Below are 13,861 nucleotides of genomic sequence, written 5' to 3' on the forward strand. Positions count from 1 at the left end.
AGAGAAGACAGAGACAAAATCAGGGAGTTTAATAGAGAACGACTACACATACTGATCATGTCTTGCTGGTGAATCCAAACATGGATAAGCATTAACTGAGACAAGATGCTGCAAATGTCAAACTACAATGTTGTGAGAAAATGTCATAATATAATGCAAACCACATATCATTGTTTCAAGATTTGGAGGTACACAAATATTTCACATCATAACCAACACGTTTCATCACCACAAGTGCCGACCGGACACCTCCGACTGTAAGCCACAGACAGACGTATACTAACAAATTCACAACACTTTCCAAACAGGTTTAAATCGAGTGCTTTTTTCCTACCAAGCACGTCTGACTCAAAACAACTTGAGACAGCTGCACTAGAGTAAAACCTATGTCGTAGACGTGTTAATGAGTGGTCTCTACTTTTATTAGGTTGGCTTCTTTTGTAGAGGTCAGAGTTTCTGTCACGCAGCCTGGTTAGACTGGAATCTGGACCTCTTGTGTAAAACGGGCTAATTGACAAAGGGAGTGAGCCAGAGCATATGGTTTGATTTTAACAGTGTGGGTGGTGTTTTTCCAAGCCTTACTGACAGCCCTTCCACCTTCTGTTTCATCTAATTTCTCCTAATTAGACCTGACCTTCACCTTAATGACCACTCACTCAGACACAAAGGGTTTGTCTTAGTTTACACTCAATGTGCCTTTTTGTACATATTTTACATGTGGGTGTAAAAAGATACAGATAAAACATTGGGGAAAAAGATCAAACCAGTGATACATTTGTATGCATTCCTACAGTATGTGCAACAGACAAATGGCAGGTGTTACTAATTTAACACACACACTGTCTCTTAGGCTCCTTTTCCTGTTGTTCCACTTGCAGGATAAACACGGTTTGGTGAATCTGCATTAGTCTCTCTTGGTAACTGTGCTGACAAATTTGCAATATTGGTACAAAAACACAGTGTGGCCTCTGCTGTTAGATATATGGTTTTGAATTACTCTCTTTCAGAAGAACGTAGGTTAATTCTGCGTTTTTCTGTAGATGAAATAATAAAAAAGGGTAAAAATGAAAGGGTAAAATACCTACTGTTGCCACGTAACTGCATCTACAACAGAGCCAGCATTCTTCATGAACCTGAAAGAAAACACAAATGTCATTAACTGATTCGTTGTATTTTGTCTTCAATATATGACAACCTATGTCTTCCTTACACAATTACAATATGGCTATATGAATATTACAACATTTTACCCATTTAACTGTTAGTGCTCAGTTTATTTAACAAAAATATTTTTAATTCAAGTGCACATATGTCACCTTCACTTTATCTCAAGAAGAAAACAAAATCTATCTAGGTGACAAAAGCCATAATTCACTAAAACTCTTTGCCAACTGTCATAAAATGTGTTGCAGTGTTCATTCTTTTAGCAGGTAAGCAATTGGTAATTAATTAGACTTCAGGATTAAAGGCAAATTTCTGAAAATCAATCAAGACAAATTATAAATATAAGAAAAGTGTAATTTAACAGCTGAGAGCTCCTTAAAAAGACAGCAAATGGTGTGTATGCATTATGCAGATTTCCTGTCATTTTAAAATATGTGTATGCAGCAGTCTAGATTTCGCTCATAAAAATGAGTTCTTTCAAAGTTATATAGCTTACATAGCATAATTACATGGTTTGACAGTCACTGTTGGGTCCATATATTTTTGTGATGCTTTGCCAAACCCTTGCTGCAGCTGTCTTCAGTTACTGTTCCTTCATGGCTCTTTCTACCTCTGGTTTTGTCTGCAAGTGAAATGCAGCTCTATTGCAATAACAAAGCCAATGTGGAATATTCCACTTCCTGATCTTTCAAAACCTTTTTACAGATTTAGGTAACTCTCCATCTGTACTGTGATGTGCTAAAGAATTACCTTTGGGAATGAGGCTAAACACAGACTGCAATACTTTATACTTCTGACATCATTCATCTGCTTTTGTCACATCACCAGCAAACTACACTGAAAGTCATGCTTGTCCATGCATTACACTGCCTTCACTCTTCACCCAAGAGATGTAGTATGCTTCAGATTAAAGGTAGCTCTTAGTCACATCTGCCTACATAAGACTGAGCTGGTAGTGTAGAACCTCTATTTTCACTTGTCTTGTCAAAAGTCTTTTATTAGGGTAGATTTTTGTAGTGATTTTATTTAATCATGGAAAGGATCCTGTGATCATCTACGACTTATCTTCCACAGTGTCCATGAATTTCTATGTTGTCTAGCTCAACAGTGCACTCTATCCTCCAAATGAACAAAATTGTTGAGCAGGTCAGTTCTAACTATTTATTTTTTTACTGTTTAAGGTTGGTTCCACTTATTTTTCATTTGCAATTTCTGCTCATTTGAAGAGACAATAACAGCCTCCAAGTCCAAAATGGAATGAACACCAGAACTGTTTAGTATACAGGGAGTGCAGAATTATTAGGCAAATGAGTATTTTGTCCACATCCTCTTCATGCATGTTGTCTTACTCCGAGCTGTATAGGCTCGAAAGCCTACTACCAATTAAGCATATTAGGTGATGTGCATCTCTGTAATGAGAAGGGGTGTGGTCTAATGACATCAACACCCTATATAAGGTGTGCATAATTATTAGGCAACGTCCTTTCCTTTGGCAAAATGGGTCAAAAGAAGGACTTGACAGGCTCAGAAAAGTCAAAAATAGTGAGATAGCTTGCAGAGGGATGCAGCAGTCTCAAAATTGCAAAGCTTCTGAAGCGTGATCATCGAACAATCAAGCGTTTCATTCAAAATAGTCAACAGGGTCGCAAGAACCGTGTGGAAAAACCAAGGAGCAAAATAACTGCCCATGAACTGAGAAAAGTCAAGCGTGCAGCTGCCAAGATGCCACTTGCCACCAGTTTGGCCATATTTCAGAGCTGCAACATCACTGGAGTGCCCAAAAGCACAAAGTGTGCAATACTCAGAGACATGGCCAAGGTAAGAAAGGCTGAAAGACTACCACCACTGAACAAGACACACAAGCTGAAACGTCAAGACTGGGCCAAGAAATATCTCAAGACTGGTTTTTCTAAGGTTTTATGGACTGATGAAATGAGAGTGAGTCTTGATGGGCCAGATGGATGGGCCCGTGGCTGGATTGGTAAAGGGCAGAGAGCTCCAGTCCGACTCAGACGCCAGCAAGGTGGAGGTGGAGTACTGGTTTGGGCTGGTATCATCAAAGATGAGCTTGTGGGGCCTTTTCGGGTTGAGGATGGAGTCAAGCTCAACTCCCAGTCCTACTGCCAGTTTCTGGAAGACACCTTCTTCAAGCAGTGGTACAGGAAGAAGTCTGCATCCTTCAAGAAAAACATGATTTTCATGCAGGACAATGCTCCATCACACGCGTCCAAGTACTCCACAGCGTGGCTGGCAAGAAAGGGTATAAAAGAAGAAAAACTAATGACATGGCCTCCTTGTTCACCTGATCTGAACCCCATTGAGAACCTGTGGTCCATCATCAAATGTGAGATTTACAAGGAGGGATAACAGTACACCTCTCTGAACAGTGTCTGGGAGGCTGTGGTTGCTGCTGCACGCAATGTTGATGGTGAGCAGATCAAAACACTGACAGAATCCATGGATGGCAGGCTTTTGAGTGTCCTTGCAAAGAAAGGTGGCTATATTGGTCGCTGATTTGTTTTTGTTTTGTTTTTGAATGTCAGAAATGTATATTTGTGAATGTGGAGATGTTATACTGGTGTCACTGGTAAAAATAAATAATTGAAATGGGTATATATTTGTTTTTTGTTAAGTTGCCTAATAATTATGCACAGTAATAGTCACCTGCACACACAGATATCCCCCTAAAATAGCTACAACTAAAAACAAACTAAAAACTACTTCCAAAAACATTCAGCTTTGATATTAATGAGTTTTTTGGGTTCATTGAGAACATGGTTGTTGTTCAATAATAAAATTATTCCTCAAAAACACAACTTGCCTAATACTTCTGCACTCCCTGTATAAAGATATGCTACACCTATCCATAAGACATATAATAAAATAATTAAATAAGAAGGACAATTAAATTGAACCCTCTGAAAATATTTTGAGTCCCTCAAAAGTGAATGCAATATTTCTGTTCAATCCCTTAAGCACACCCTTTCACGACATATTCAGTCTAACATTGAATTTGAAAATAAACAAATGTAAGTATCATGGCAAATCTGCAAACTACTAGTTTTATTATTATTATTTTTAACTAATTAGAGTTGCTGATTCTATAGCTTGAGGATTTGATTTGTTAATTTTCAGTTTAATTGTTATCAATAAAAGGAAAATCATCTGAGAGCAGAATCATCCTGTACACAAACACCGTGCAAACACAGAGTCGCCTCTTTGCATCTGTGTATGTTTCCTGATCTACCTGACCCAAATCGCTCCATATTTGGCTGTAACAGCTTGTCAGACATGCCAAAATGTGCGTCTCTAAACATCATGTCACAGAAACACAACTTTCACTGGGCTGGCTTGTTTAGTCTGTGCAGCTCAGATATTTGGACTCTTGAGCTGCTCAGCATCTAATTAATCTTATTTCCTGAGAGCAGCAGAGTAGTTGGGCTGTCAAACACATGAGCAACCCCCTCGTAACAGTGTCAAACACACAAGAATCGTCGTGTCGTTAAATGCGACACCCATGACCCATGGGTACTCCGGCTCTCGACTCTTCATCTTCTCAATCGTCCTCCTCTTCTCACTACTCATCTTCTATGTCCTCCCTTTGTTCTGATAACACTGCTCATTAATCAGTCTGACTATTACAGTACACATACACACATGTGAGCAAAAAAATACACCTTTTTGCTTCTGACTAAATCTGAACTGTCAGTGCTCAGTGAGATAAAAGGCAGCTCCTAACGGTTTCACTGATTTAAGTAGTTCAAGTACATAGTGGAGACAGATCCATACCAAATTATTCTTTTTCCATAGTCTTCCAACTACCTGTCAAAATGTGTGCGGCTGCCGAGAGGCTAACATATATTGAGACATTAAACTGTTCCTGTGAATTTAAGTACACATGTGCTTATATACTTGTGCATGTGAAAACATTTTAACACATAAACATATTCAATTTACTTTATAGATGGTATTTTGGTTAAATGACATGCTGACCCCATTTATTCAACAAATTAAAACCAGAACTATATATCCCACCTCCATCACTTCTAATTGTCTTATTAGCTCTGTAATAAATCTCCTAAACCTCTTGTGACAGATTAGTGGACCGCAGAATATAGCTTCCTTTCAGCCACACAAAATAGATGTTAAGTTTTCATGGTTGCTGCGCAGGAGCACGTCTAACATCTGCATTTATTCACCAAAATCTATCAGACATTGCAAAATGTTCCCAACATTGTCATGTTTATGACTGTGTGTATCTGACCAGTTGCTTTTACATATACAAAAGTCTAAGTGGAAGCTAAAAGGGAACAAAGCGTTCTCCATTGCTGCCCCCAGTTTATGGAATAAATGCCTGTGCACTTTAGACAGTCACCTCCACAGCCCATTTTTAAAACACATTTATACTCTCTGGCCTTCGACCGGGCATTATACATTGATCTTACTTGCCTTTGTTTTATTATGGGAGCTTGTTTGTGTTTTTATTCTATTCTAGTTGTTTTTAACGGTCCTGCATTTATTCACTTTTGGTTGCAGCACGTTGTATTTGCTGTTGTCGTTTTTAAATTGCTTTATAAATATTGCACACTGAATGTCTGAATAAAGTAATTAAACTTTAGATTGACTTGATAAGGGCCCCACGTAACATCTTAAAACATGAAGATGTTACGTAAAATATCTGTCAAGTTATCAACATCTAAATGATCATAACAACATTTTTCTATATATTACTAGCTTTTTATACACCACCCTTGTGAGTTTAATATAGAGTCCGACAATTTTATTATTTGGGTGATTTTGGCCTATCATAGATATATATAATGAATATATTATCCCCTGTGCACCACAACGAAGCTTTTCACGTTTTTGCTTGAGGTAACGTACATATGGTGTCGTTTGTTTGTCCACCAGTGCAATTTCAACCTTGTGGTTTACAGTTCTCTCTCAATGTCTGCAACAGAACCATGGCCACTTGGTTTCTTTGTGCTAAACTTCAAACTGGATTGCCAAAAAAACATAGTGGAAAATCTAAAAAAAATAAATACATTTTATATGTATATATTTATTGGTTGGATAGTGTATGCATTTCCAAAATTCCAGTATTAGTCAGGCTAATTTAAAACAATCAATCAAATTATTATATACTGCTCATAAAGTCAAAAACAAAGGGCAAAAAGTAATTTTGATAGTACTAAATTATTTTATTATCCAGTGGAAAAAAAGCAAACATTGCACCATAAGGTCACACTTTATTTGTATTGTCCAACACTGACAGAGTTGTGTATATACCTCCATGTTTGACTTTCACCCTTTGTTTGTTGTACTGGGCCAGTGATGCATTCATTTTAGTCAAGTTTGTTTCCATTTCAACAGACAGAAAAGCTCACAAAGGCGTTACTTTTTTGGAAATAATGATTTTGTTTGAGGAATACTGTCAACTGTTTGGTTGACAGAACTAAGGATAAATTTCTTGTCTAAAATGAATTTCAACAAACTAAGACTTGTAGTAATACCCAAAGAAGCCTACATACCTGTGAGAGGCAATCTGGGGTTCGTTATTTGTAATGCAGCAAGGTCAAATTACGCTTTTAAAAAAGTTTTTGTCTTGGTTAACAATCACTATTGTTATCTATTAGATTATCCAAATTAAAGTTATGCACAAACGTTTCCAAATCATTAGTGAAAAGAGGAGAATGTGTTATTCTCTGATGGCACTGATTTGCTATTTGTATCCAAAGTGCATTTTGTAAATCACCAACTTGATCAACTGCAAGCCTTAAACTAATTTTGAATTAAGATTAGGTTAAGTTGAAGACAGCCAATTACATGCTCACTGCCAGTGGAAAAGTGGTTTGTGGAAGAACAAGATGGGGAGGTTTTTTTTTTGTTTTGTTTTTTTAAATCTTTTGTCATTGAAGTTTTGAATTTCTAAGGATCACAACAAATTATGTTTCTTTTGCCTAAATTCAAGGGTTTGTTTCAGTGAGCCACACTTTGTAAAATATACTTGGACAGACTTCATTGAACTGATGAATTGATAAAGACAATACAAAATGAGTCAGCGCCTTAAAGGAGGTATTACTTTTCCGTTTTGTGCTCCATATTCACATCATGATCTTACGTTGCCCGTGAATTGTTAATGTTCTGATTTTCATCTGCCAGATAATTACAGCTTGTGAATGCAAGATAGATAAACCGTGGGGCTACAATATTGTGTGGCTACAATACAACTTGTCCAAAAACAACACAGTAATTTTCAGTGAAACAGAGTCCGAACAATTTAATCTTGCTTTCAGTCAACTTGAATAAAATTTTGGCCAGCTAAAGAAAGTATGTCTGAAAACCTTTTTGTTTTCCAAAGATTATAGTAATCTGTATCAAATGCTGGTGAATAATACTACACAATGACACTGTGACAATGTCTTGGTTAGTCTTTTGTTGTAAAGGTTTGGCTACCAAGTGTAACAATGCAACCTTTGCAGAGGACAGGCTGCAGTTGAAAGAGGGCGGTTAGATAAGCGACCAGAGTCAATCCAAAGCTGCTGCAGCTTCTGGGTGAGACAAGCAGGTGGGACGTTGCGCCATCACGTTATCAATCAGATGACACTTTATTTATGCTGACATGGTATAACTGAAGCTGAGACCCTAAAACCTGCAGAGTGGGAATCCATAAACACTGAATACAACTACAGAGTGTGAGTGTGTGTGTGTGCGTGCGTAAAACTTTTACTGAGCTTTACTGTGTTTAATGCATAAACTACTGCAGCATACTTTCCGCTACCTTCCCCCTTTCTTTTCCAGCAGGACAGCCTAAGAAGGAGTGTAATCCTGGCCAATCCCTGTTTTACTTGGTGACTCACCCATCCAGCAGCAGAATGGCGTTCTTCCGGGGTCGTCCTGCGTTGGGGCCAAAGAGGTGAGCTCGGTGGTAGAAGCGCACAGACTGCAGCAGGGTACGTAGTTTGGTGTAGTCCTGAGCCAACTGGGTGCTGTTGACCGCACGACCCACCATGCTGCGGTACGCATTGGGCTCTGGAAAGAGAAGACACAGTAGACTGAGGAAGATAAGAGTTTATACAAGCAGCATTGGGAAGATGACAAAGAATGATGTTGTTGTTGTAGTCTGATCCTGCTCTTAGAATATCCAACAGCCAGTAGAAAAAAGGATAATTGGCCAATTCACAGTAATACAGACAGATGGACATTGCTTCAAGGGAATAGCCAAAGCACACAGGGTGGCCTTGCAGAATCAGTAAGCCTAAGAGAGTGAAGCATTTTTACAAAAGGAGAAAGACTGAACTTTTGCAGACTCATTGTTGATTAACAACTTCACTGAAGATTTTTCTGTACCAGGCTGTTTCATCCTAAAAACATAGGCTGCTAACATGTCTGCTTTATTAGTGTATGTTGATATGCTGTTTATGAGAACTATGAAATGATTAACTGCACATTTTAAAAGATAACCTTTAATTCATCATATAAATGTCCTCTATATCTTGTGCTACCTCAGCAATTTACTTGAAATTATTTCCTTTGTTGCAGTCACATATAAAGTTATTAGACATATGCTGCTACTCTTAGGCTTAGGCTGAAAAAAAGGGTGATAATAAGTTTTTAATGTGAGGGTATTTTTAGATTTTCAGAAAATTAAAAGAAAAAAATAGTTTACCCCTATGCGAACCCTTGGATTAACCCTTTAACTGCTACTGAACTTAAAAATCCTTCATTAAATCTGCAACAGTTTACTTTAGTTCTGTAACAAATTTGTATTACAAGTGACAATACAAGCATGAACTGTTATACTGCATTTAGTTTATACTTCGAATTTAATTTACTGCACTCAACCAGAGAGAATAATGATATGATTTTGGCAATAAAAACTATACAGTATGTTACCTTTAAAACGCTTTCTTTTCCTTTTACTCCTCTAAATATTTTAAATAGTATCAAAACTGCAGATATGATTGTAAGTCATGTGTTTTAGTAGACAGTTTGAAGTATGTTGCTGTACTGACCATTGCCCAGCTCCCAGGAGATGTTGTATTTCTTCCCAGCGCTGTACTTCAGGAGGCTGAGGGTGGAGGAGGTGTTCCAGGAGTTGTCTGGATTTCTGTGTAGTGCGTTGAGCCCCAGGATCAGGTGCAGGCCAGCACAGTCGGCAAAGTTGTACAGTTTGTCTAAAGACCTGGCTGGGAAAAACCCACAAAGCAGTTGTAACTTTGATTCTTTTTACGCGTATGGAATCATATGACCACATGAACATGATAGAAAACATGTGTAACTCATGGATTCCCTGATTCACATGCCCTCTGTTTCTATATGTTTATGTATACAGTAGCCCTTAAACCATATCTGTGGTGCTTTCTGCACCACAACTATGTATGTTTGCAACCGGCTACATTTTCTTTTCATTAAAAAAAAAAAAAAGAAGAAGATGGAAAGGTGCTGACATTATGTAACATTATGCACTTTTATTATACTTATTTTAAAGTCAGCTTTATCAAAACATACCTTCAGACTTGGAGGGAAACAAAATTGGAGCAGTATAGGTTTGTGTCACGTGTATACTACTGTATTTACACTGTGAGTACTATGAAACCTGCTTAAAAACTTAAGATAATTAATCAGTTATGATAAAAACAAATCCAAAATGAGAATTCCAATAATTAATTGTTTTTACATTAGCTACTGAACAATATCTAAGCTGGTTCTGCTCAGTTCTTTGTGGATCAACTGATCAGTTTATTCGCATAGTGAAAATAGAAGTAAATCAACCAGAAATAGAGCCCAGCTTTGAGGAATGTTTATCTTGTCTGTGGCGTAGGTAACATTGTTGTGATTAACTGTGTACAAAGTTGCTTCCACCACTTCAGCTTTCAAACTAAACCATTCAAACAACCAAAGAGGACAACATTCCTTAGCCATACTGTGTAAGTACTCTGTAAGATGTACTTGAATAAACTGACTGCACGTGGTGCAGGATATACCTGGAATGTATTCTGCAACCAGTTCTGAATTTCGTGTGTTCATTTTTACACACGACAGCAGAGTTTCTTCCTTCAGCAACATTCAGTGAGAAGAATGCAGACAGACTGATTTTCCCATCATGGACTCCTGTGGTGATGCGCTCCTCAAAGCATCAGGCACAGGATTGTTCTGTTCTGCAGCTGACTGCTCACTCATGTTTATGTCTGCTGTCTTCATTATTCTCCCTATGCAGTAGAGGATAAGGCCAACTGCAGATGTTGGCATACAGTGAGAGTGCCAAAAGTGTTTGTTTATATTTTAATGTGTGACTGTAGGCTGCTCCTGGATATCTTAGGCTCTTGTTTTGAAATTTAATCTGTTTGGATTCATTCCATTAATGTAAATATTACCCTGAACTCTAACCCTTACTTCCTAGGTTCAACAGGGACCAGATGAAGACTGTGCAGGTCTGGTTCCTGCTAGAATTTGCTCTCAGCTCTGGATTTGGCACCACCTGAGTTTGCCAAATGATAGCTTTGTACAAAGTGGAATGAAGACAAATGCAGAGCAGACTCGTGTGCATGTAAAAGGTTTGGATACGTGTCATGCCAATAAAAGGCATAGTATTTAAAAATGGATACAACTAGCTTCAACAGAGGACACATTTAAATAGTGAGTAATGCTTATTAAGTTATATCTGAACTCAAATGTGTTTGTGTATTCAGCATTTACTCCAACCCTTTATTTCTAGTAGAGCACTGGCTATGTATAATCCAAAGAGCAAATAGAGAGAACAGAAAGATTGCTTGTTGCACCTGGCATTAATCTGCTCTCTGCTAATAGCAGGACAAAGCCTGAAAAGCAAAAAATGTTTGCAGCAACAATAGCTTTATTCCACAAAGCTCTTTTGGGGAGTGTATATCTCCTGGGTAAACTCCCCGTTCTCTGTCTCATTAATAACTATCAATAATGTTATTATCATAACTGCTATTATTGTAACTTCTTCCCTTTGTGGTTGGAATCAGAGTGGCGTCTGTTTGCAGCAGCAGAGTTGAGGGCAACTGGACAGAGAAAGTAGGGCCAGATGTGGCTGTCAAGATGAGTGATTCCAGGCCTTTCCTCACCTGATATCTGAGCAGAAGGCAACCAGCCTTACTGCAAGACACAGCTAGCAGGCCTGCAAACACATCATAAAAGCATCATGAGATGTATCAAGCTACTAAAAATACTGTTTCTCTGCTGGCTGATCTAAGAGCAGTGTGTAAAATAAGAGTCTATGTGTGCATGTCAGGCTGGTTACTGCTAAATCTTTATACCGAGTCTAGGTCTTAAGCTTATGAAACACACGTATCTGTTGTCGTATAAGCTGAAGGTGCTAAAAGATATTTTGCACTCAGTAATTTTAAACATAAATTTTGCTTTTCACCTAGACTATTAGATAAATAATTGCATGTTTGACAGCATACTCATCTAACGGATCTATTATACAGACTTTATAAATGCATATTTATTTATATGCATACTATGATTCCAGCTTATCAAATGAAAGGATCTGTCATTTCTCCTGTAAGTTAAATGAACAGGGAAAATAAACATGCCCCCCCCCCCCAAATATCTGAAGAAATCAACTTGGTACCTGCAAAGGTATGACCTCTATCATTATCAGAATTTTTGGACATATTTTTGATTTTGGTTAAATAACTAGTAATCGAAATGATTAGTTGCAGCTCTAGCAGTCTTAGCACTGTATTTATACTTATTGTAAAGAAGAGTTGAAATTAAGGCTGACCTAGACCCATTTTGTGTGTCCGATTATGGGTAAAAAAGAAATATATAAAATATATAAAATTCTGTTGATAAGGTCTCCTTTTTAAAATAAAAGCAATCCCCTGTTAGCCCATTGGTGAGCAGTTGTTGGAGTCTCTTTTTCACACTGACAGCAGCTTGTAAAGAACATACATTACAGCATAGCCCAGCATAGCAAAGCTCTTGCTTATCATCTAGGAGGTGGAGATCATGTGTTTTCTTAAAAGCAGAAACAGGTATATTTGCTATCCTGATGTCAGAAAATCTGCGACTTACTGGGGCAAACTTGACCCCCATACATAAAGCTATGCAGACACTAAAAAGCCTTTAAGATACAAGTCAGTGATCTTGGTCAGACAAAATGAAGGCACTGTAAATTAATCTATTTCATCTGTTATAGCTCACCATCACATCTGTGTGATGCTACAGCACAAATGCTCCAGGATTCAATGAACTCCAGAGACATACTGTGGTTGGAATTCTGAAGGGAATACCAGAACTTACTATTTCTGGATAATCACTCACAAACTTAGACACAGATAATCAATAAAGCAAACATTAAATTGTCTTTTCTGTTCATCCCAATTACATTTAATAATATCTCTGAAGCACTTATCATTATTCAGCTTTCAGTTTTTAAGAAAACTAAATCCTTCAGAAACAGGTCTTACATTGTAATGTGGTTTAAAACAGGTCTCAAAATTCTCAATTACACACAAAACAATGAAAGCCTGTCTAAGAGGTCAGACTTTACTGTACTCAGCTACAATCTTCTCTTTTATCTTACAAACAGTCCAGCCAGAAACAAGCAGAACAAACCCCAGAAAGCCGTGTGTGCACGGGTGTGCATTTGCTTATATGTGTGATTCTGCTGGCGTGCCTTTGTGTGTTTGTGTGTAGCGGAAAGAGTGGAGTCTGGATATTGTCAAGCTGTCTATCTGATAGAAAAGCCGGCTCTGTGAAGCAGAGCGGCCGGCAGCATCAGTCAGCGATATGCCTCATTTCTGCAGTTCTGCATATTCCTTCAAACACTGAGGTACACATATGTCTATTTGCACCAGGCCTCTATGCACTCACACAGTGTTTACTGGTTTACATACCACCCACATGAGCAGACACCCATTTAAAGTTTCCAATGAAATCCCACTCTTTTCTAGCACTGTGCTTTCACTAGGTTACTGTAGCTGACAGGACAGGTGTATTTTTACATGAAAGTTGTTGCTATTACAGCTTGGATTTGTTTCACTTTTGAGCTGCTAGATTCACCTTCGTTATATCACACAGCCTCACTAAAATTTCATAAAAGTTATGAAAAACAGATTGAGACGAGGATCACACAACAGAGCTTAAAAAAGCAAGGGACGGCATAAATATAAAAACCTAAAATTTGAACTTAAAACATGAAGCACCATCAGGATTTCTTTTAAATCACAGAGATACTATATTTAAGACTATATTTTTATTATCAGTGAACAACCACATTTAACTGAGAGTATACATTACACAAAAACATTGCAACCATTCCAGACTACTCTGCAACATATGTTTTTGTGTACTGGGAGGAAAGTGAATGCAGGCTACAGATATGCAGACAGAACAAGTAGCCTTTCCTGCCTAAAATGTGAGGGATCATTTGGAATTTAGTTTCAGTGATTTATGAAAACATTTCTTGCTTTGAGCATCAAAAACAGAGTATATCCATGCATTCTCCACCATTTATGCCTTGGGAGACAAAAATACCAAGCACAGCAGAAATTAGTTTTCTGTTTTCATTAGATATTTAATTCAATACCGAAACAAAGTTGCCAACACAATTTACAACTACTAGTTGAATGGAAATCAGTCTGGAGTGGGTGTGTGCACACATTCACACACACAAATTTCAAACCCAAAATGTAACCATACCCTATTCTTAATGCCTTCA

At 37.8% G+C, this 13,861-nt stretch overlaps 1 protein-coding gene across 1 annotated transcript in view; it reads right to left on the bottom strand.

Annotated features, from left to right (window-relative positions):
- The window catches only part of hpse2 (heparanase 2), a 50,862-nt gene that overhangs the window by 14,941 nt on the left and 22,060 nt on the right, over window positions 1-13,861 (bottom strand). Inside the window, exons 4-6 of the mRNA XM_026189375.2 lie at window positions 9,180-9,353; window positions 8,025-8,196; window positions 1,086-1,133 (exon numbers count right to left, since the gene is read on the bottom strand). Coding sequence (XP_026045160.1) covers window positions 1,086-1,133; window positions 8,025-8,196; window positions 9,180-9,353 — 394 coding nt within the window. The remainder of the gene's footprint in view (window positions 1-1,085; window positions 1,134-8,024; window positions 8,197-9,179; window positions 9,354-13,861) is intronic.

This window comes from Astatotilapia calliptera, chromosome 13, assembly GCF_964374335.1.
Source record: "Astatotilapia calliptera chromosome 13, fAstCal68.1, whole genome shotgun sequence".
Lineage (NCBI taxonomy): Eukaryota > Metazoa > Chordata > Actinopteri > Cichliformes > Cichlidae > Astatotilapia > Astatotilapia calliptera.